The 23559-nt window shown below is 36.2% G+C and overlaps 1 protein-coding gene and 1 pseudogene across 1 annotated transcript; both read left to right on the top strand.

The window, feature by feature from the left end:
* Positions 1-1070: 1070 nt before the first annotated feature.
* LOC126726219 (calmodulin-binding receptor kinase CaMRLK) lies at positions 1071-4401 on the top strand. The gene is made up of 2 exons (XM_050431432.1): positions 1071-2531; positions 3375-4401. Exons 1-2 carry the CDS (start codon positions 1196-1198, stop codon positions 4037-4039), a joined length of 2001 nt encoding a protein of 666 aa, XP_050287389.1. The 5' UTR covers positions 1071-1195; the 3' UTR covers positions 4040-4401.
* A 7842-nt stretch (positions 4402-12243) lies between these two features.
* The window catches only part of LOC126726221 (uncharacterized), a 30898-nt pseudogene continuing 19582 nt past the window's right edge, over positions 12244-23559 (top strand).

Here is a 23559-nt window from a genome sequence, read left to right on the forward strand (position 1 = left end):
AACTATTTTAGCAAAAAGAAAGAAAAGGGACAAAAAATAAACTTTTATTACCTGGCAGCAACAGATAATGATTAGAAGTGAAGTTCTTCAGTTTAAGATTGTTATGTATTCTTCATCTGTTGCCAACACCACCCTTTCAAAAATATAATTAATAATAAAAGACGCACGAACTTTAGGATTTTTGTGCTGGTACATATGAAAAGGGAATCTACTACATGGGAGAATGCAAACAAAGAACATAAATACAGAGAAAAATGCTTAAATTACACCTCCAGCTAAGTAAATCCCAGTGTTTTTCTGACAAAAAAAGTTGCTTAATTTTTTAAACTTTAGTTGAAGACTTCAAATTATGCAGAACAAGTGCAAGCCTTTTGTGCCAACTACTAAATCTTGACACAAATTCTTTGGAATTCATTTGGGGGAAAATCAGACATGATCCCTGAAAAAATAAACTACAGCTGAGCCAGTCTAGAAGAATCTATTTTTCTCTGCCATAAATAACCACCATCTTAAACACAATGGTTGAAGCTTTGACATATAGCAGACATACTATTTTCCCAGACACAAATCTTTAATGTCTGAAAATGTGGGAGTGGGACCATGATTTAAGTACAATGAATATGAAGGCATGAACCCACCCTCATTTCTACTTTTTTTTTTTATGTTCCCTCATTTCTACTTTGGGCTTCATGACTCATATGTAAAAAAGAACCAAATTGTAAATGTTTGGGCTTCAAGAAAAGAAAAATGTAAGGGACTGTTTGGTTGTTAAACAATAGTTTTCACTGTATAAACCATACCATACATATTTATATTTGCTCAACACTAAACAATGTTACTGGGTCGAGAATTGGGTAATAAATAGGGAAAGAAATCAAGAAACATTCGCAATCACCGCATCACTAACCGCTGATATTTAAGAAAGTTTGGAGTCGGTCATCACTGTTGACGTGCACCAGTCAACACTACCTTGTGAAACTTTTTCTGTTAAAATTAACACCGTAAAGCCCCCCCGGCCCCCACTACACTATAGGACTCAGTACAGTACAACTATAATAGCAACCTGTCCCATAAAACCAAAATAAGCACCTTCCTCTTCTCTTGTCATTTCACACTTTCTTTCTTTCTTTCTTTCGTGCTATGGGAACCAAGCAGTCATAAGTGAGAGAATTGGAAAAACTGTGAAGCAAAGAAAATGAAGCTCTTTTGTAGATTCTTGATTGCTTTTTCACTGATTGCACTGGTGGAATCTTCATGCAATAGCCCAGACCGAGAGCTGGTGTTAAAGGCTTTCAAATCAGTCTCTGGATTCAATCCCTCTTGGTTTGCAGATGGGAAGTGCTCAAATCATTCTATTACAGACATAAGCCTTTCTTCTAGAAATCTAAGCGGATCCATCTCATGGAAATATTTCAGGAACATGTCGCAGTTGCATACTCTTGATCTCTCTGGGAACTCGCTAAAAGGGCATGTGCAAGGTTCGTTGTGGTCTAGTCCAAGCTTAGTGCGAGTCAATTTGTCGAAAAACCAGTTTGGAGGTAGCATTGATGCCTTGGGAAATGGCTTGTTTTCATCGATTCAGGTGCTCAATCTTTCTTCCAACAGGTTCACCAATGTTGTTCAGCTCTCTAATTTTCCAAACCTCAAAATTCTTGACCTATCACATAACAACCTCCCAACTTTGCCCTCTGGCTTCACCAACCTCACAAAACTAAACTACCTCGACATTTCAAGAAACAAAATTTCCGGGAATGTGAAACCCCTTTCTTTTCTTCACTCATTGAACCATTTAGACGTGTCAAACAACTCCATGAATGGTAGTTTCCCTTCTGATTTCCCTCCACTCGATAACCTCAAATTTCTCAACATTTCTTTCAACCACTTCACCGGAAAAGTCCCCCAAGAAAAGTACAAGAAATTTGGTAAAACCGCGTTCTTCCATTCTGGGACTTCCGCTTTCAACCATTCAAACAAAACCCCAAAACCAAACATCCGTATTCTACCACATCCCATAAACAAACACAAACACAAACCCAAACCTTTGGTTCTCATCCTATCATGTGCCTCTGCCTTTTTGGTCTTTGTTTCTGTGTCTATTTGCATAGTTCTCTTCTGCAAAAGGAAAAGACAGAGGCAAAAGAACAAATGGGCAATCTCGAAACCGATCCAAATACCCTTCAGGTTCGAGAAATCAGGGCCGTTCTCATTCGAGACTGAGTCTGGGACATCATGGGTAGCAGATATTAAAGAACCAACCTCGGCACCGGTGGTCATGTTCGAGAAGCCATTGATGAACCTAACCTTCAAGGACCTGATAGCTGCCACGTCACACTTCGGCAAAGACTCAGAGCTAGCTGAAGGTAGGTGTGGCCCTGTTTACAGAGCCATACTCCCCGGTGACATCCACGTGGCAATCAAAGTCCTCGAAAACGCCAGAGACGTTCACCACCACGACGCCGTTTCGTTGTTCGACCAACTTTCCCGCCTCAAACACCCAAATCTCTTGCCTCTCTCCGGTTTTTGCATTGCAGGTAGATACTATTTCAAATTTTTAATTTTTTCATTATCAATTTAAAAAAAAAATAAAATTTATGTTCAGTGTTCACTGTTCAGAGTCTTTATTTTAGTCTATAGTCTTTACCTACCGTGTATTAATCAGCTTCACGGGGTTTCGTTGCTTTTCAGTTTTCAGTGTCGTACTTCGTAGACTGTTGTGTTAATGTATGACAAGTTTGTCACGTAAATCTAGCACACACAGCCAGGTTATGATCACATTTGTTTTTTGGGTGCAGATTTGTCATATTCAGTGTCAACTTGCATTAAATTCTCAAAAAAAAAAAAAAAAAACTTGCATTAAATTTTTTTTTTTTAAATAATTTACAAAAACTCTTGGCAAAAAATTACATTGATTATGGTTGAGTTAACTAATGACATGAATTAAGGTTAAGTTTTTTACTTGCACGATAATTGTTTTTAGAGAGTCGCACAATTTAAAGGGTACCTTTTTCATGCACTGAAACTCAGCTCATTTTTTCTTAACGAATTTGATTAAGCAATCGCTAACTTTTCAGTCTACTTACCTATCCACTGAATTTCACAATACGACTGAATATCAACTTTGTAATTTAATTAAGCAACTGTAAACTTTTTAGTCTGCTTATCCACACGCCCAATTTCACAAGAGAAATAAACCAACCACAACATTGTTAAAAAAAAATGAATAAAATAAATAAACCAACCACAACATTGTTAACAACATAACACGTTTTGGATTAGGTGGGTATGTTGTGTGTGTTTTTTTGGACTTACTCTTAACATATTCCTTAAAACAAACTAATTAATTGTTTTTTTTTTTGGTTTTTGGTGGGTTACAGGGAAAGAGAAGCTGGTGTTGTACGAGTTCATGGCAAACGGTGACTTGCACCAATGGCTACACGAGCTTCCAACGGGGGAGCCCAACGTGGAAGACTGGAGCGGTGACACGTGGGAGGTCCAAAACGCCACTGGGTCCCACATATCCTCACCGGAAAAATTGGTATGGCTCACGCGCCACCGTATCGCCGTGGGAATAGCGCGTGGTCTAGCTTATCTCCACCACGCTGGGTCCAAGCCCGTGGCCCACGGCCACCTCGTAGCTTCGAATGTCCTGTTGTCCGAGGATTTCGAGCCGCGTATCGCGGATTTCGGGTTCCGAAATATCGGCGACCGAGATATCGGAGAAAGTAGCAGCACCGAAACGGACGTGTACTGTTTCGGCGTGTTGTTGATGGAGTTGCTGACTGGGAGAGTGGGGACTGCGGAGACAGTGGTTTGGGTGAGGAGGTTGGTGAGAGAAGGGTTGGGTGTGAACTCGTTGGACCCGAGATTGAGAATCGGAGATGACGACTCGGAATCGGAATCGGTGTCCGAAATGGTGGAGACTCTCCGAGTCGGGTATCTTTGTACGAACGAGTCACCCGGGAAAAGGCCCACCATGCAACAAGTACTGGGTCTGCTCAAAGATATACATCCCACACACACTGTTTCGGTGCTGAGCTGAGTTAACTCGTTTTGTCTCGTATCGGGTCCGATATTTTAGAATTGCGTGCAAATGTAAATCATGGTGCTTTTGGTAAAGACCAGAATCGACCTTGGCAATTGGGGTTTTTTTTTTTAAATTATTGGACCGACATGTGTATGTTTTTTACTTTAATTTTTTTGATTTTTGATATGTTTGTGTATAGATAAAAATTGAAAAAGAGAGAGAGAAAAAGAAAAGGTTGGACACCACAAAAGTGTGGGGTAGAGGATGTTGAACTAGTCATGGCCTCATGGGTTTGTTTGATTTGTTTGAGCAGAGAAGGCAGAGAATCCCACTTATTGCTTGTCTCTTATATGAGAGTTGTTATCATTTTTCCTTTATCTTTTCTTTTTCTATACTACTGCTACTATTTTTTCTTTTCAGATTCATAGCTATTCTTTTCTTTTTCTTTCTTTTGCCTTTTGTGTTCTTTTATTTTTTAATCTTTTTCTTTTTTTCTTTTTGTGCTTTATTCTGTTTTTGTTTGTTTTGTTTTTTTATGGTCTATAAAGAAAAAGAGATTGATAATTTGATACCCATCATCACCCATGCATATCTATTTTTTCACAGTTTCGTAATTAGATTCTGCATAGTGAGGGTATTTTTCATTAGGGGACCCCTTAGGGGAGATGATGTTAACTTTGTGGAATAGCTTTTTTGTTGATTTAATCAAAGTCATATAATTGTGGTATAGTGCATGGTGATCTTCCAAAAAAAATTTGACACGTTTTATTGGTCTAGCCGTCTATTTTGTATGCTAATTTGTCCATGTTATACTAAAGTCTACTTTCATCTAGTGGGGATGTTTTTCCCACTTTACAACTATTATTGAAGGATACACTTCAAATTGTTTGAATCGGCAAATGATGATAGAATTTAGTGTTTAGAGTGTTTTGTGCACTGTTGAGATGCCTCAAATTGCAGCCAAGAAGGCATTTTTCTTTTCTTGAAATCGCAGTCAAGAGGTGTGAGGAGGAGACTCAGGATAAGTCTTTCTCAGCTTAAAGATAAGTCTTTCTCTAAGTCAAGAAGTAGAGTCTAATAATCATAATATATGCAAGCTGATACCTAGATAAATGATAAGGTTGCTTTCTTGTGGAAGAAGGTTTAAGAGGAAAAGGGAAAAAAAAAAAATGCTATCTAAAGCGTGGTTGGATATAAACTTATGAATTTGTCTAAACCACAAAAAAATCCTCACAATATTTTCATAATAATTTGCGGTGTTAGTCTATCAAAACTCAAAACAAAATTATTATGAAATTTTGTTATGTCTATAAGTTTATACTAAATTTATTTTTATTGGGTTGTCTTTGGACAAAATTAATTTTGAAGTGTAAATGAGCAATAAGTATATTATAATATCTAAACTGACTCTTATTAGCTTGGGTTTGAAAAGAGGATTACTTTATTTGCATTTCTAAGATATTATTATTGGTTAAGTGAACACAAAGGTCGAAGCCAAGTATTTTCCGATTGAGCTACTAAATGCAATCTATGTATTTATCAACTTATTGTATTATTTTTTTTCGTAGACTATATGGTATAAAGTAAAAGTCGTGTGAGGAATGAGAAATTCTCATGTACTGTTACTCGTCAATTAATTGTCACTTTCTTTGGAGCATTCTTATAATTTCCAAGTAGGCGGTCTCGAAGGCTAAGTTTCACTCAACGTTTAAATTATTAAGTCCCTCATCATCCTTTGAAGCTGACATTTCAAGTCTCAGTTGGACATGCAACATGGAGAAAAAAAACAAAGGAATGTTGAATGAATGTATTGTAAAGAAGACAGCTTTCGATGGAATCATGGAAGAGTCAAGAGAATAATAGAAAAAAATGCCGTGACATGTATTGTGGAGACTCAAGCTCTTAGAATAGAACTCACATAATATAGAACTAGTGATAGAATTCTCGACGTGGCTGTATTCTGATCACTGTATCTAAGATTGGTATTTCATTCGCATCTTATATAAGTAACAAGGAAAAGAAGACAAAATCTTTAGCTATTGAATTGAATTTTAACCATCTTTGACGTATCAAAATCATCTAATGCTTTTGTATACTTCTTTCTAAACATTAATAATTAGAAAAAAAAAAAACAAAAAACAAAAAAAAAAAAAAGAAAAAGAAAAAGAAAAGGAAAGGTGGGTGTATGTTAAACTAAATGCATAGCTTCTAGTCTATGTTAGTTAGGACTTTCTGCTTTACGAATCTTTTTTGGACCAGAGATTTGGGACTCTCTCTTGGAATTTAATTAGAGGTCATACTTTTAGCTACGTGTACATGGATTCATCTAGTACATTAAAATTGTTTTTTAACTTTCCTGCGAAAGAAATTGGTTTTGCAATCTAGTTAATATCGGACAAAGACTTCATGAAAATTGCATCCAACAAATAACATAATCACTTAATTACGCGAACCTTTTTTCATCAATATTATCATGGTCAAGTTGTTGACATTACGAAATCGTAATGACAACTACGTACGCGAGATATTTAAAACATGATAAGGAGGAGACATCGCCTAATTTAAATACAGGATGTTGAAAGTGCAGTTTTTAGAATTCGGAAAGAGAAGTTGAGCGTCTTATGATAACTATGTGGACAAGTATCCCAGAAGGTTATTAAGGATATAGCTCAATGTGTTACAAGTAATAATCGTCAATAAGTGAGTTCTAGGTAGCTCAACTTTTCTGATGGTTAAGTGCCGGTTTGGATCCACGTTTACGTTTCACGTTTTGCGTGTTTGCGCGTTTTCAGCTTTTTTTTTTTTTTTTTTTTTTTTTTTCTTTAAAGACCAGCGCCTGGTGCACTGTTCATAAAAAAGTGAACAATAATTTTTTACCAATTTAAAAATTATTTTACTACAGTGTTTTCAGTTTTCAGCAAAATAAGTTGTATCCAAACGGACCCTAAATAAGAGATCTGGAGTTCAATCTCCTCCTACATCATAAACTTATTAGTGTCTTGATCTGATGATAAAGAGTTATTATCAAGAGTAAACGTCATAGGTTGAAACTCTCTCAAAAAAATCGTCAATAAATGTTAAGATGTGATCTCAACCATGTATAGAGGTTGACATCCTAAGTAAAGACACATATTTAGACTAATTTCTCCTTTTTTTTTTTTTTTTTCCCACTTGTAATTGACTAATTTAGGGTTTTTGGAGTCTTTGTTAAGGCATTAATTAATTCAAGCAATAACTTTGTAGTTTCTTAATTGCATTTTTAATTATCATGTTGTTGTAATCTTTATTATGTGCTTGAAGGGTGGCATTGATAGGTTGTTGTAGTGGACAAAATTGAGAGAACTCAAAGGTACAATTTATTTAATATATATTAGAAGATCCATAATGAAAAATTCAAAAGATCAACCTAAAGATTACAACAATGAATCACCTGTCCCTCAGTGTATTCCTAATTCACTCTTATCCCCCTTTTCCTTTGTTTCCCTTGTATTTGATTTTCTTTTCTTCTTCCTATCTTTCTTCTCTCTCTATTGTTACCATCCCTTTCTTGTGGCCATGTAATGGGTATTTATACTCATTCGAGTCCATCTCTCTAAAAATGGGAGATGTGGTAGTGGGCTTGAGTCCATCACATGTCCCTTCACTAGCTTTTAAGGGAAGGGAATAGAATTACATAAGTTGCACTAATGTTTAGACGGGTCACTCAACATTGAATATTGAGCGGGTGTTTGTAGGTGGGGATAATTAATGCGGAGGTGATAGTTATCCCCTTCACACGTGTTACCCTCTTTTTGCACGACCAAGCTTTTTTATTCGTGCGATCTTTGATCCCTTCCTCTCATGTCTATTTGAGGGTTAAGCTGAGGAATTCCTTTAGGTAAAGCTCCACGAGACATTGATCCTCAATTAAAGAGAGCTCTTGGACTAGGTCCTTGGTAGATACTTCCTCGATTGTTTTAATTGAGTTTTTTTGGATTGGCCCATGGAATGGGTCCGCTCGAGAATGGGCCTTGGCTTATCCCCCACAATTGTCTTGTAGAATATGTAGTTATGTTCTCTTACATCATGAATTAATTAAATAATCATCCACTAATTCTAGAGGCACAAAAGATTTCTCAACTACTAGGGTGGCAAATTGTTATTGGTAGATAAAATAAAAGGCGGTGTCAATGATTGGCCCATATAAGAATTAATAAAAACTTACCAACTTAATTGTTGTGAAACATGTTATGCATTTAGTATTACTAATAATTATCTCCATCAATTTAGCTGTTACTTGGTGCTTATTTCTATATTGATGTAGTGTAATTATCGTAATTACTTTTGATACAAAAGAATCACCCTTGATAAAAGAAATGCCATCTCCCTTGAGGCAAAATGCACATATATAAGCTTTGAAGAATGAAGTCAAATCACAAAACTAAAACAATTATAATTGGACACTAAGATTTAGTCTAAACATCAATCTTCGTGTTTAGACTTTGCAAAGAGGAATTATTAATTTATGAAGAATGGTAATTTCTAGATCTAGCCTTTTATGATTTGTGGTGATAACATACAAAATTAGAATCATATGGTTTACTCTTCTTAAAAAAAAATAAAAGAAAAAAGAACCATATATTTCCCTTTGTTTCCAAACACTTCAAATGATAAAATGTTGAGTACCAATTATTAAAAATTAAAATATTCTTATTAATAAGTTGTACGATATGGTTTACCTCTTCTAATTGCAAATTTTCTTCTTTTAAAAAAAAACTGCAAATTTTCTTTTGCATGACAGGATGAAAAGCAATAGGGTAAGACTTAGATACAGTATTTAAGTGTTGTTTTTTATGTTTCCCTCTTAGAATTCTATCATGTAAGAAAGTAATTTTTTTTTTAATTCTGCATGTAATAACCTTATTTTCTTGTTAATAATGTTTTCTTTTTTGGGAAGAAGGATCAAGCCCAATACAATAAATATATATATATTTTTTTTAATTTTTAACATTCATGTCTTCTCCCCTCTCTCTCCTTTTTCTTTCAACAAACACTAAATATCTTAACAATAATTTTATTGAATGGTATTCTTGCCCATACAAGAATAAAAAACCCTAATTTTTAGTCTTTGATTCTAAGATCGTAAGCGTTTATAGATTCAAAGCTTCTCTTTCAATCAAATTATAGGTGAGATTTTTTTTTTTTTTTTTGATTTACCAGCAACTCCTTTGGCTTTTGATTCGAATTCATTTGGATGTTTATGTGGAGAGAGAGAGAGAGAGAGAGAGAGAGAGAGAGAGAGAGAGAGAGAGAGAGAGAGAGAGAGAGAGAGAGAGAGAGAGAGAGAGAGAGAGAGAGAGATCTGGAATTCGTGTTAATTTGTTAATTTTTTGTGGATTTGCTTTTCGATTTTGTTCTTTGAGCTCTAGTTCTCAATCTTTTTTGTTTTTGTTTCATTTGATAGTTTAGAATAAGTTTTCCAGATTTTTAATTCAAAGCTGCAATGATAAAATATAGGGTTTATGGTTGAAAGTAGCAGATATATTACCTACAAATATTAGGTGTGATTTTATTTTCCTTGTATTCTCATTTTCTTGGTTGCTCTGCTTCAATGCATTCTTCATTATTGATTGATCTTGATAAATTAAGGCATTTGAAGTTTAAAGTGTGGTTTTGTTAGTTTGGAATTGGATATTGATTTTTGATTGATCTTGTTAGGGTAGGTTTTTTACTCATGTGGATCTATTGTTGTATATATAGGTATATACAAGGATGGGTTGTAATAATGATATAAGGTTGGAGAGTAATCATTTGTAAAATGAATAAAGTAAAAATTTACGTTTTGGAATTTTCTAAGTGAAATTTGAAATTCAGTATGTTCGATTGGTTGAAACTTTTGTTCGATTGATCAAAGTGGTGAGGGAAATTATCTTGGAGTCTATGCCTATTTTGATTGGTACTCGATTCCTATTCGATAAAAGAGCTTTCGATCGATGCTCGATTCCTCTCAATCAATCGAGACTCGTGAAAACTGAATTTCTGCAGAATTTTCTGATAACTGTTCTGAACGTTTATAAAGGTTTCAAGCCTTGTGAACGGTTTTATGAAATATCTTAACTCTCCATACATACCTTTTGAAGGGTTATAACTCAATGGGTATAAATAGAGGTTTATCTCTCCAAAATAGTAAGTTTAAAGAAACACAAGAAATCCTATGGGTATTTTCCAAAATTGTTATTTGTAGAACCCAATAAACTTGGTTATATCCTAGGGACAAGTTTGTAGAAACCCTTTTAACAACTTGCGCATGGAGACAAATATTGTCTAAAGATAACATTCAATTGTGCCTCCAAGTCAATCATCAATTTCTATTTACTTAATGTGTGCATTTTATTCTTTCATTATTACTCCTTGATTTGGTGAAATCCCCAACATCTATGTGTTGTGTAGTAAATAGTAACTGATTTGTGTTTTTTGTATAATTTGTAACAAGTGTGAGTATTTTAAACTGTGAAGTCATATTGATAAAATTGCATGAACTATAAGGAAAATAAAATCCTCAATTTAAAAAAATGTATTAGTTACGTAACAAAGCATTTCATGCTACTTATTCTGAATTGGTTTGACAAATACTTAGGGTAGAAAATTTATGTTCTCTGGATGCAATGAATGGGTTCAACAAATTATTGTGCTTGTTGAAAAGAATAGATGATCAGGTGGTTCACTTTGTCTGACATTTTCTTTTAATCGATATTTTTCAAAGCTATTCTTGTTTGATTCTTGAAATTACATCTCCATGTGCAAATTTTGAAATTGGTTGTCGTTTCCACTAATATTAATTTGTATAAGAGGTGTTTCTAGAGTCTTCTGGGATTTTTGGCTATGGATTGTACTTTATGTTTGTTGATTCCAAGTCAAAGAAATGTGTTTGGATGTGAGTTTTTTATGTTTGGATATTTCGCACATGCTTTTAATTTTTGGTGGTGTTTTTTTTTTTAATTTTTTTTATAATATAAATTTGGTTTGTTTTGAAAAGTGTTATAATTTGGTTGGTATTGTGAGGGTTGGATATAGTTTTTGTGTGAATTTAGAGGAAAATCAAGTAGTGTCACAAAATGGGGTTCCTTTAAAAAATTTTAGGCTCAAACTTGACAATTCTTAAAGAAAAACTTTTAATTCAATTTGTGTGAAGAATATTTTGGGTTTATGTTATATTTTATTGAATTTCTGTTTTTTACATTTGCCCTTCAACTATCAACTAGCTTTTTCAAAACAAGAATAGAAACAAAACCATACATATCAACCAGTTTTTTCAGAATTTCAAACTATGAACTCCAATAAACCCTTAATGAGAAAGAAGGGAAATCCGTTATTCTTTCTCTCTACAAAAACAATTTCAAATTATATTTTGGAGAAATTATACTTTATCACCTTAAAGTATGCACTAGATTACACTTTGCACCATAAACTATCCAAATGCACACTTTGCACTCAGGTGATACTTTTGCTGTTATGTTTGATTGAATTTTACTCTATATGACAAGCATATGCTTCTTGCTTAGATAAAACAAACTTAAAAAACTAAACACCCTTCTTCAAAATCAATTAAAACAAAATCTTTTTTTTTTTTCCATATTTCTCTATCTCGCGTGTGTGCCTCTCCCCAAATTCAAATTCTTCTCAAAACCGTAGGCCAATTGCAAAATGTGAGAAAAAGTGAAAGTGTTAAAAAAGTTTTTATGAGTGGAGAGGGAGTAATTACATTGGGTGCAATACGCATGATCCTAATCCGATTTGGATACTAGGTAACCCAATCAATAAATTTAGCTTAAAATGCAAAAACACCCCTAAACTTTGGTTCAAATAAAATGAATCACATAATTATGTTTTTAATTGAAAATTTGAAGCCCCCTAAAATTTAAGAAACTCCTAGATTAATCATTTTGACATTTTGTCTAAATTTCCATTTCCCTCCTTCAAAAAAACATAAGAAAAAAAAATCTTTAAATGAAATTTTAACTTCATAAAATGATTTTGACCCGAAATTTATGTGATATTTTTTTTTTCGTAATTGACCTATTATGAGAAAGAGGTCATAAATGGGTCCATGCATGTGTGAACTTAGATCACTAGTTGGAGGTTTTTTAGGCTTTTAGCCCATCATATTAAAGGCAAGCCCAAATTGAACTTGATCCAAAAGCAAAGTCCAAAACCGAAACCCACACTCCCACACGGTAAACCGAAAGCTCGACCCGCCCACCATTCACTTGAATTTCTTGCTTTCCATTCCCATCGAGTTCCCTTGCTTCTTCTTCTTCTTCTAAAAACCCTCAAATTCTCACACTCCAATTCCTACTTAAAACCTTTGCTTCAATTTCCAAACCTTCAATTCTAAGCTTCCTCTTAATCAAAACCAGTAATATATATTCATTCAAATTTCACTTTCTAAACCCTAATTCATCAATTCTCAAATTCGACTTTATTCAAAAACCCTAGCTCCCATGGCGTCGAAGAAGAAACAACCCGAAGGCATTGCTCTGTTGTCAATGTACAACGACGAAGAAGACGAGGACATGGAAGACCTCGACGAAGAAGAAGAACAACAACAAGAAGAAGAAGAAGAAGAAGAAAAGGAAAATGAAAAAGCGGAGCGGAGAGAGGCAGAGGGGGAAGAGCAATACGACGATTACAGAGATTCGAGAATGGCGGACGGAGACGATTCGATGGACATTGGAGAGAGAGTGTTTGGCGGTGATGAATCTGCTAACGATGGAACGCCGCCGATTGTTAACGACGATGCGGTGCCGGATAAGGGGAGGTTTGGGAACTCAACGCCGCAACAGCCTCAAGTTTCGCCGCAACGAGAGCCGGTGGCGCCGGATAGTTCGAGGAGGAGTAGGAGAGGGACGCTCACAATTGTGGACTATGGTCACGATGAAGTTGCTATGTCTCCTGAGCCTGAGGTATTCTTTTTTCCTTTTTCCTTTTTGAGTTTTAATTTTATTAACTTTGTTTGGTTGCTGAGAAAGTTGAAGTAATGAAGAGAGTTGAATTCTTGCATTTTTTTTGTTCCATGTTGTTTTAGGCTAAGTTTTGTGTGTGTGTGTGTCTGTGTGTATGATTAACTCCAAAGAATGAAAATTTCAATATTTCGCATTAGTAAAGAGGGATTGTAATTGGTGTCTTTATGTATAGTTGAATTTTGCATTGCCAATAGCCTTGTGACTTGATTGGCACTTGCTGGTGTTTCCAATGGAGATGTCCAATGTCCAAATCCCCATCTCCCAACTAGCGAGCTATCAAAAAGTGTGTATTTTGCATTTAGTTATTGAGAGTATAGTTTTTTTATAAAGTTCGTGGAAATTACTTGAATCACTTGTGAAGATGAGTTGATAATGATTTGAGAGGATAGGTCTGAGTCGATCACCGTGGGGTGTGTGCCTTAGGGTGGAGGTGGGGAATGGTAGGGTGAATGGTGAACCTACTATAAACTGCGTGGCCTTACGTTATATTTTGCTTTTGTGTGTTTTATGGCAGGAGGGAGAAATATATGGAAGTGGTCGGGTCATGTTTGGAGAAGAGCTTCAAACTGCTAATGGTATGTATGATGTGCTTATGAGCTTTATATTATTTCCTTTTGTCAGTTTCGGCTCATCTTTATCACTCTTTTAATGTGACATTCACCTTTTCATTTGAAATTCTATATATTCATGATGCCCTCATCCTTACAAGTAGAGTGGTGAATGGGTTATGAACTCTTGCTTGTCAAATTTTCCCTCTGAGTTTATATCATCAAAATAAGCTTGTTATATTTTTTATTTTTGAAGGGACCAAACGTTATATGTTGGAAATTATCTTTAAAACAAGGATTTTTATTCATTTATTGAAATGGGCATGCTTGGAATTGCCAAATATGTGCCTAAGTCACCTGTTCGGCTAAATCCTCTGCTAGTTTTCCTTTGATTGCCAAAGTTAAATTGTTGGAAATGCAGAACTATAGAATTTTATTGGAGTGAAAATGAGCATTCTGTATGAGTTTTGTCATCACCCAGTTAATGTTGTAGTTGATTGGAGTATAGCTTTACAATCCTTATCCTCTTTTGCTCTTTTTGAAATGTTTGAGCATTGTAATTTTAGAGTTTGATTGTTCTGATCTCATTGTACACCCTTGGTGTACTTGGCTTTGTTTTGGTTTTAATAAAATTTTCGCTACTTATAAAAAAAATATATGGATTAAAAAATGAAAGTATAAAACGCAAAGTGCTGATAAAAAAATATCATAATAGTTGTTCTAATTTAGATCCTTATTTGAACATTATTTATGCACACATTACCCCTCTCTCATAAAAATGGAGTTTGAGAAGGAGATCATTGTAGCCCTACGGGAGGCTAAGGGTGATAAGGCTCTTGGTCCAGATGGCTTTACTATGGCTTTCTTCCAAAAATGCTGGTCTATTCTTGAGAAGGAGATCTTGGCTTTTTTTGTAGACTTCCATGAAGAAATGTATCTTTGAAAAATCTCTCAATGCCACATTTTTGTGTTTGATACCCAAGAAGCTTAGTGCAGTCAATATTAGAGATTTTCGCCCCATCAGCCTTGTGGGTAGTTTGTACAAGCTACTTTCTAAGGTCTTGGCACATAGACTTCGTTGTGTTTTGGATAAACTTATTTCTAATTCCCAGAATTCTTTTGTTGGGGGAAGAGAGATTCTTGACTTTGTTCTAATCGCAAATGAATGCTTGGATAGTAGATTAAAGAGTGGTGTTCCGGGTGTGATTATTAAATTGGATATTGAGAAGGCTTATGATCATGTGAGTTGAAGTGCCTTATTTTACCTTATGGAGAGGATGGGTTTTGGGGAGAAGTGGGGGAGATGGATGAAGATGTGTATTTCTATTGCCCGTTTTTCAGTGCTTGTTAATGGTTCTTCAGCTGGTTTCTTTGGCAGTTCTCATGGTCTTCGCCAAGGGGATCCTTTATCTCCACTCCTATTCTTATTGGTAATGGAGGTGTTGAGTAGATTGTTGAAAAGGACAGAAGATGGAGGCTTTCTCAGTGGATTCCAAGCAAGTCCCAATGCAAGTGGTGGTTTGCAAATCTCTCACCTTTTGTTTGCTGATGATACTATTCTCTTTTGTGATGCATCCGAGGAACAATTATTACATATTTGTATGGTTCTAATTTTCTTTGAAGCTATCACAGGATTGAAAGTAAATGTTGGTAAGAGTGAGATTGTGCCGGTTGGTGAGGTTGGGAATTTGGATGCCTTAGGTCATATTTTATGTTGTAAGATAGGCTGTTTACCCATGTCTTATTTGGGTATGCCTTTGGTGGCACATTATAAGGATTTCTCAATATGGAACCCTATCATTGAACGGATGGAAAAAAGGCTTGCAGGTTGGAAATAGTTATATTTGTCAAAAGGAGATAGACTTACTTTATTGAAGAGTACCCTATCAAGTCTTCCTACATATTATTTATCTTTGTTCACTATTCCACAACATGTGGCGGACAGATTAGAGAGGATTCAGAGGAATTTTCTTTGGGGGAGATCTAATGATGTTTTTAAATTCTCACTTGTTGCTTGGGAGAAAGTTGTGTGGCCAGTGGAGGTAGGTGGCTTGGGGATCCGGAAGATTGGGTTGTTTAACCAAGCTTTGCTTGGGAAGTGGCTATGGCGATTTGGGAATGAGGTCACACATTTATGGAGGCAAGTTATAGCTTCCAAATATGGGGAGGCCAGTGGGGGATGGTGTACTAGAGTTGTTAGAGGGACGCATGGATGTTGTATGTGGAAGAACATTAGGAAAGGGGTTGAGAGCTTTTTTGGTCATGTGTTGTATGCAGCGGGTGAGGGTTTTCGTATAAGATTTTGGTATGACCCTTGGAGTAGCCCTACTGCCTTGGAGGATTTATATCTGGCTATGTTTGCTATTGCTATGGATAAGTCAGCTATGATTTTTGATATGGTTGACTATGCACCAGATGGGGGTGGTAGAAGCTGGAACTTACGTTTCCGTCGTGCTTCTCAGGATTGGGAAACAGGGATCTTTTATGATTTTTTTTTTTTGCGCATATCTCATCCAAGCTACCTAGAGGGGGTGATGATACCATGATATGGCAATTGAATCATAGTGGTGTTTTTGATGTGCGCTCTTTCTATTTCTCATTGCTAGCAGCCCCGTTGGTGTCTTTTCCTTGGAAGAGCATTTGGTGTGTTAAGGTCCCTAAAAGGGTGGCTTTCTTTTTATGGACAGCTGCTAGGGGTGGGATTCTTATTATAGATAACCTTGTTAAGAAGAATTTACCTCTTGTTAATTGGTGCTGCCTTTGTCGATGTGAAGAGGAAACTGTGGATCACTTATTGATCCATTGTAAGTATGCTCATACCTTGTGGAGTGAAGTCCTTCGTTTGTTTGGGGTTTAGTGGGTGATGCCGAAGAACGTTGTTTCTCTTCTCTTTGCATGGTGGAATTGGTTGGGGAGTCACACTTCATATGTGTGGAATATGGTTCCAGCGTGTCTTATGTGGTTAATTTGGAAGGAGCACAATGCCCGAACTTTTGAGGAAACTGAGAGACTTGTAGATTGTGTGAAGTCTTTGTTGCTTAGGACTTTGTTTGAGCGGTCCCGTATTTGGGGGTTTACGCATTGTCGTTCTTTGTTTGATTTTCTTAATTCTGTTAGTCTTTCTTTTTGATTGGTTTGTATTTTTTTCAGTGCAGTGAGTTTACTATCGTAAATCCATTGTACTTCTATTATCAATAAATTTGTTATTAGCTATCAAAAAAAAAAAAACAATGGGTTCGAGGGTGAGGTCATGGGTTCAAGGCTCACGTAAATGAAAAAAGAAAAAAGAAGAAGTATATTTGAGATCTAGGGCCTTGGTTCAGGTTGTGAAGTGGTAGTGGGGTAGGGTGGAGAGGTCAGGTATACATCTTACTGAAAAAGAAGAGAATGGAAAAAACAATGAAATTAAAATGATATGAATCAGATGTTTTTGTTCTTTAGTACTTTGTATAATTGTATGTCCTTTATCCCTTCTTTTCTATCTTTAATTATCTAAAAATTGCTTGCTATAGGTCATTTCCAAGATAATACTCCTCCGGGTACTGTTCAGGCACCTAGCCATCAAGTAACTTCTCCATCATTTGATCAATCACAATCTGATGCAATGAATTATGTTGTGCGTGAATCGGAGGGTGCACAGGTTGAGGAAGCTGTTATGGAAGAGGGTAAAGAAGTTGATCCGTTGGATAAGTTTCTCCCACCACCACCCAAGGCAAAGTGCTCAGAAGAGCTGCAGGTAAGGTTCTTTTAAACGCGTTTTTTCATTTTTTTTTTTTTTTTTTTTTTTTTTTTTGGGGTGAAAAGATCAATAATGTTTGAATGTGAAAACACACACACACGCACGTCTGACTAAGCCAAGCTTACAGGTACAGTTTTGAAAAGTACAGGACTATCAATCCCGAATTGTTCCCTTTAATATCTTCTTTGAATTAGTTTGAAGTAATGCAATTTCTCTCTAAAATGATAAGTTCGAGGCATTGGCCATTATATGCATCTGGTAATCTATGAGTTTTGTTTCTTCCCTCTTTCTACCAGCGTGCTTTTTCATATATGTTCTTCTTTGGGTAGGGGAGAGGGCTATGGCTGCCCCTTGAATAATCACTCTGAACAGTGTTCACTTTTAAAACATATAGTGTAGAGCACAATATTTGCAATAAAACATACCTTACTTATCAAATATATATATATATATATATATATATGTTTTTTGATAATTCAATAGTTACAATGGGAGAGGTGGGGCTTGAACCCTGGATGTCATGGACATACCAAGAGGTGCCCACCATTTGAGCAACAAGGCTCTTGACAAAACCGTTATTACCTATCCATATATATATATATATAATGTAGAGCACAAGTAGCCCCTAAATTTCACTTTTGAAATCAATGCTGTGAACATGAATGGAAAGCTATCACATGAGTGGCTCATGGTAACCTATTACCTATGTTGTATTTTAAGACAAATTTTCCTTTCAAATGGAATTGTAACATTCAAGGATGATATTGGTTGACTGAGATATAGGTTTTTGAGGGTATCACAAGGATCAGGTAAAAGCAACATATGAATGTGTGGTTAAACCAACTTTAGTTGATTACAACATTGGTGTAACCTTGCTGAAATTTAGGGCCAGTTTGTGCCAGTATCACTTAATATAACCTGAGCTCCATACATATCCAATTGAATTGTGTATGCAAATCTAGGTGATAGATTGTAGGGATATGCTGTGGGCTGATTTTTGTATGGAAAAAAAGAATGGGTTATGCAGGACAATGAAGTCTAAGGGGGAACTTGTGTTTCGGGATATAAAAAGATAACAAGAAGGGGTAGGATCTAGGAGTTAGGACTTAGGGTTTGCTTGGAATCACAGTACTAAGATGATTTGGTGGCTGCTTTTCTTCATCTTTTGGATTCTCATTTTCCTTGGTCTAGGGGTGGAGATTGGGTGCGTTGGAGGTTGAGTAAAATGGGAAGTTTGATATTCGTTCTTTTTATTTGCAAAGGGTGTGGAGAATCTGTAGATCATCTCCTCCTTCACTGTCCTATTGCATTTGAGATATGGAGTATGATCTTCTGCTTGTTTGGTATTTGTTGGGTGATGCCGCAAAGGGTAGTGGATTTGTTGGATTGCTGGTCTTGCAATTTTAGGCGACATCGTAATATAGTTGTTTGGAGGATTGTGCCGCATTGTTTGATGTGGTGTATTTGGCGGGAACAGAATTCGAGAAGTTTTGAGGATCGTGAATGGTCCATTCTTGAGTTTAAGTCTTTTTTCTTTTCTACTCTTCTCGAATGGTGTTTGGTTTTACCTTCTTTTTCTTGTATTTCCCTTTCTGGGTTGCTTGATCATTGTATGGGGTTGTGTTCTTTCAATATACTTTTAAGTTACTTATCAAAAAAAAAAAATGTTGCTTTGAGGGGGTACTCTCTTGTCACTTTCCCTTGGAAGGGTATTTAGGGTGTGAAGGCCCCTCAGAGAGTGTTTTTTTTGTTTGGACAGTGGCATAGGGGAAGATGAGTATTTGTGACAATCTTAGGAGGAGAGGACATACTATAGTGGATTGGTTTTGTATGTGTTAGAGTAGTGGTGAGGGGGTGGATCACCTTTTGATTCATTGTACAGAGGCTTATTAATTGAGGTGTTTTGTATTTAGATCTTTTGGTATCTCTTGGGCCTTGCTAGGGAGTGTGAAAGATCCTTTGTTTGGTTGGGAAAACATTTGGTGGATGTTTGGAATTTGGTTCCACTTTGTTTGATGTGGATTCTTTGGCAAGAGCGGAACATGAGAATGTTTGAGGATATGGAGAGTACAAGGGACCGGCTTCTAATTCACTTTTTTGGAACCTTGTTTGATTGGTCTCGAGTTTGGAGACCCACAAATAGAGATTCTGTTCCAATGTTTATTGAGTCTCTATCTCATTGTATACAATCTTTTGTATTTATTTGTAATTCATTAGGCTACTTTATGCCGTTTTGTGTGAAGTGGTCTCTTTTCAATCAAATTTTCCTACTCATTAGAGAAAAAAAAAAAAAAACTTAGGAGTTAGCACCTTTAGTTGCTTGGAATTAGTACCAAGCATGTGATAATGATAGGAACAATGATAGGAACGGAGGAATCTATACCTAAGTGTGTGTTTGGTTGGGGTGATGGAAAATGAGAGGAGAAAATAGAGGTGATTTTTGTGTTTGGTTGGGAAGGGGGGTGGGACTTTTGGTGGGACTTGGGTGTTTTCTCCCTGGGCCCACCATTTGGGGTGATTTTGGAGTCTCCATGAATTGGGGAGAAAATGGGGAGGGAGAGGGGCTTAGATGGGAATTTACCCATCTGCCCCTATCCTCCCCTAGTAGGTGTTGGTCCTGTTTTCTTTTTCAAAGTGACGTTCATTTTTATTTGCTTACAAACAATTATTTATTTATGTAATAGGGGGATGAGAGTAAATTTATACAACCTACATTTTCTATCCTCTCATTTTTCTTTTCAACCAAACAAAAAGAGTTTTTCATCTCTCCACTTTTACATCCTCCCAAACACACGAGGGAAAACTAAACCTTTTCTATCTCCTCTTTTTCCATTGCCTCACCATTTTCTATCCCCCTAACTTTCCATCCCCCCAGCCAAACAAAGCCTAAAGGTCCTAAACTTGCTTGGAATCTACCGAGCATTGGATGAAATCTTCCAACACAATTTTCATTAATCCATGATCAACTATTTACAATCGTGAACTTGGGCCCATTAAATAGATTACATAAATTATATCAAACATGGAAGGAAAATAAACTCATAATGAGATTACATCATTATTATGAAAAAAAATATGAATAGCAATAAAATCCCTTTAATATAAACTGGGAGATTTTTTTCTGTTTTTGTGCTTCCTTTTTGTATACAACCTGTGTAGTTGGGTAGGTTTTATTTTTATTTTTTTTATTGAAATTATATTCTTATCTAAATGAAGAAGGATTGTTTTTTTATGGTGTCAAGCGAAATTTATATCAAAGAGTTTCCTTGTATGATTGGATGACTGCCTTGGGTAGCATGATAGCATCCCCTTGATGCCATTTGTTGATTTTATCAATTTTTTGTCTGTGTAATTATATTCTTTAGAAAAGGATAGATTCACATCTTTCGTAAGTGAGCTTCCCTTCTTACTGAGAGAATCTAAGTTATTGATTTGTGCTTAATACTTCATAAAAAATTCTGTTCTATGCTAATTTTGGATTAGTAAAGTACTAAAATTACAAGTATGCTGCTATTGCTTTCAGATATAGGACATTTTATTTACTCTTATTAGCGTTTTCTTTTCTCTCATGTAATTGCTGAGGAAAATAAATAAGTTTCTTGATTAAAAGAAAGGTGGAAAAATCTTCAATGCAGAGGTACGCCATAGGAAGGATTACAGGAACCCTGACTTCCTGGTGCATGCAGTGACGTATCAAGATATTGATCAAATAGGGTCTTGCTTTAGTAAAGAACGTATGTCCATCACCGGGAAAAGTGAATAGTATATAACATAAAATCTTTATTTATAGGAAACTTCTTGTGGGGTTCATCAGTTGAGTGTTTCAAATATCCTTTGGTGGCTTGGAAAAAGGTTTGCTTACCTTGTGAGTTGGGTGGTTTAGGAATCCGGAAGTTGGCGCCTTTTAATCAGGCCCTTTTAGGGAAATGGCTTTGGAGGTATGGCCATGAAACCTCTCATCTGTGGTGAAGGGTCATAGCCATGAAATATGGGGAGGGAAAAGGGGGATGGTGCACTAGAGCTTGTAGTAGGGCCCATGGTTGTGGGTTATGGCGGAGTATTAGTGAAGGGTGGGAAACTTTTGCTAAGCATTTCTCTGTTATGGTGGGGGATGGATCTCACACTCTTTTTTGGCATGATAAGTGGACTGGGGATGTTCCTCTTAAAAATCTTTATTCTCAGTTATTTTTGTGTTCAGCTAATAAGGAGGCTAGTATTTCTGATGTGCTAAGCCCTTCAGTGGGTGATAATGACAAAGTGTGGAGTTTAAGATTTCAGAGGGAATTCAATGATTGGGAGTTGGCGGCTTCCTACTCCTTTCTTCATTTCATCCAAACCCGAATCCCTAGGGGTGGAGGGTGTGACAGGCTTAGGTAGGATCTTAATGGTAGTGGGAAGTTTGATACTCGTTCTTCTATCATAAGATTCGAAATGTAGCTCCCTCCACCTTCCCTTGGAAGGGTATTTGGAAAGTTAAGGTTCCTAAAAGGGTGGCTTTTTTTATGCGGATAGCAGCTCATGGTCAGATTCTAACTTTGGATAATCTTATGCTTCGTGGTCGCCCTTTGGCGAATCATTGTTATTTGTGTTGTTGTAATGCGGAATTTGTGGATCACCTGTTATTTTTATGTCCGATAGCTCATTCTTTGTGGATGTATATGCTTCGGTTATTTGGGATCGATTGGGTCATGCCAAGATCAGTTGAGGACTTATTATTCTGTTGGTTTCATTGGCTTGGGAAGCATAGTTCTGATATTTCAGATTTGGTCCCAGGCTGTTTAATGTGGACTATTTGGTCTGAGCGGAATCGACGGGCTTTTGAGGATGAGGGGAAAACTGTGGTTTAGTTATTAGAGTCTTGCCAGAGGACCCTCTTTGATTGGTCTCGTTGTTGGGGTTTCTCGGATTGTTCTACCCTTACGGATTTTATTTCTTCTATTAGAATAGATTAGGGGCTGTTTTTGTCTTGTTGTTTCTTTTTCCTTTGTTCACTACCGTGAACTCTTTGTGTTTCTCTTGTTTTTTATATATCAATAATATTCTCTTATTACTTATCAAAAAAAAAAAAGATGTATTTGACCCTCATGGATATGACAAAAGCGACTACTATTTTGAAATAGGTCAGTAAACAGTTCCTTTGCAGCTCTTTGTCTGCATGTCTGTGTGCGTGTGTTGTGTAGGTCTGTTTGAGTAGTTTATTTTTTTATTCTTATGTGTGCATAGGTGTTTCTATTTGTGTGTTTCTGTACTTGCTTTTTAGTATTAATTTTGGACCTCATGTCTAATTACCCAGAATGTTATTTTTAGTCATGGGGGAATATACCATTATAGGATGTGTTTGGTGTGGTGGAGAGTTAATTTTAAAGTAGTTAAGGTTGGTCTTTTATTGTGTTCCATGCTTATTTGTGCATTATGCATCTTCCTATTGCATTAGTTTCTTTGTTTGCTGGTTGTTTGTCTTTTAAATTATGTGATAATGTGTACATATTACTGCAATCATAGATTTCTTCAGCATAATTTCTTGCGACTTATTTTCTGGTATGTTCTATAAAGCAGAAGCTGATATGAGACGTGAGGAACTAGAAAAGAAGAAGAATCCAAAGGTTGATTTTGTATCTGGAGGAACACAACCTGTAACAGTTGTGTCTGCACCAAAAGTTATCATACCTATTCCAGGTCCAGAAACGATCTTATTGTTAATTCAGTGGGATGAGTTGGCTTTCAGGAAATATTCCCTTTTTTTACCCCAATTTCATGTGGGTACTGGTGTGTTCTAATATCGAGTCATTTTGCAGGTGTTTCATCTGCAGCTGCCACTGGTCTACTACCTGTGCCACCTGCAACTGATACCAATACTAGGGACGGTAGACAGAACAAGAAATCTAAGTGGGATAAGGTACTCATATATGCATGTGGTGTTTGCAATTTCTCTATCATATCAATAAACTTGCCATATTTTATTATTAATTTGTTTTCATTTCAGGTTGATGGGGATCGAAGAAATCCTTTGCCCTCTGGGGGACAGGATTCTATTTCTGCAGTTGGGGCTCATGCAGCACTCTTGTCTGCTAATGCTGGTGCAGGATACATGGCTTTTGCGTAAGTGTTCAAAAATAATGAGTTTTATTCATTTATTGAAATGGTCACACTTGGAATTGCCAAATATGTGCCTAAGTTACCTGTTCAGCTAAATCCTCTGCCAGTTTTTCTTTGATTGCCAAAGTTAAATTGTTGGAAATGCAGAAC

This window comes from Quercus robur, chromosome 5 (genome assembly GCF_932294415.1).
Source record: "Quercus robur chromosome 5, dhQueRobu3.1, whole genome shotgun sequence".
Lineage (NCBI taxonomy): Eukaryota > Viridiplantae > Streptophyta > Magnoliopsida > Fagales > Fagaceae > Quercus > Quercus robur.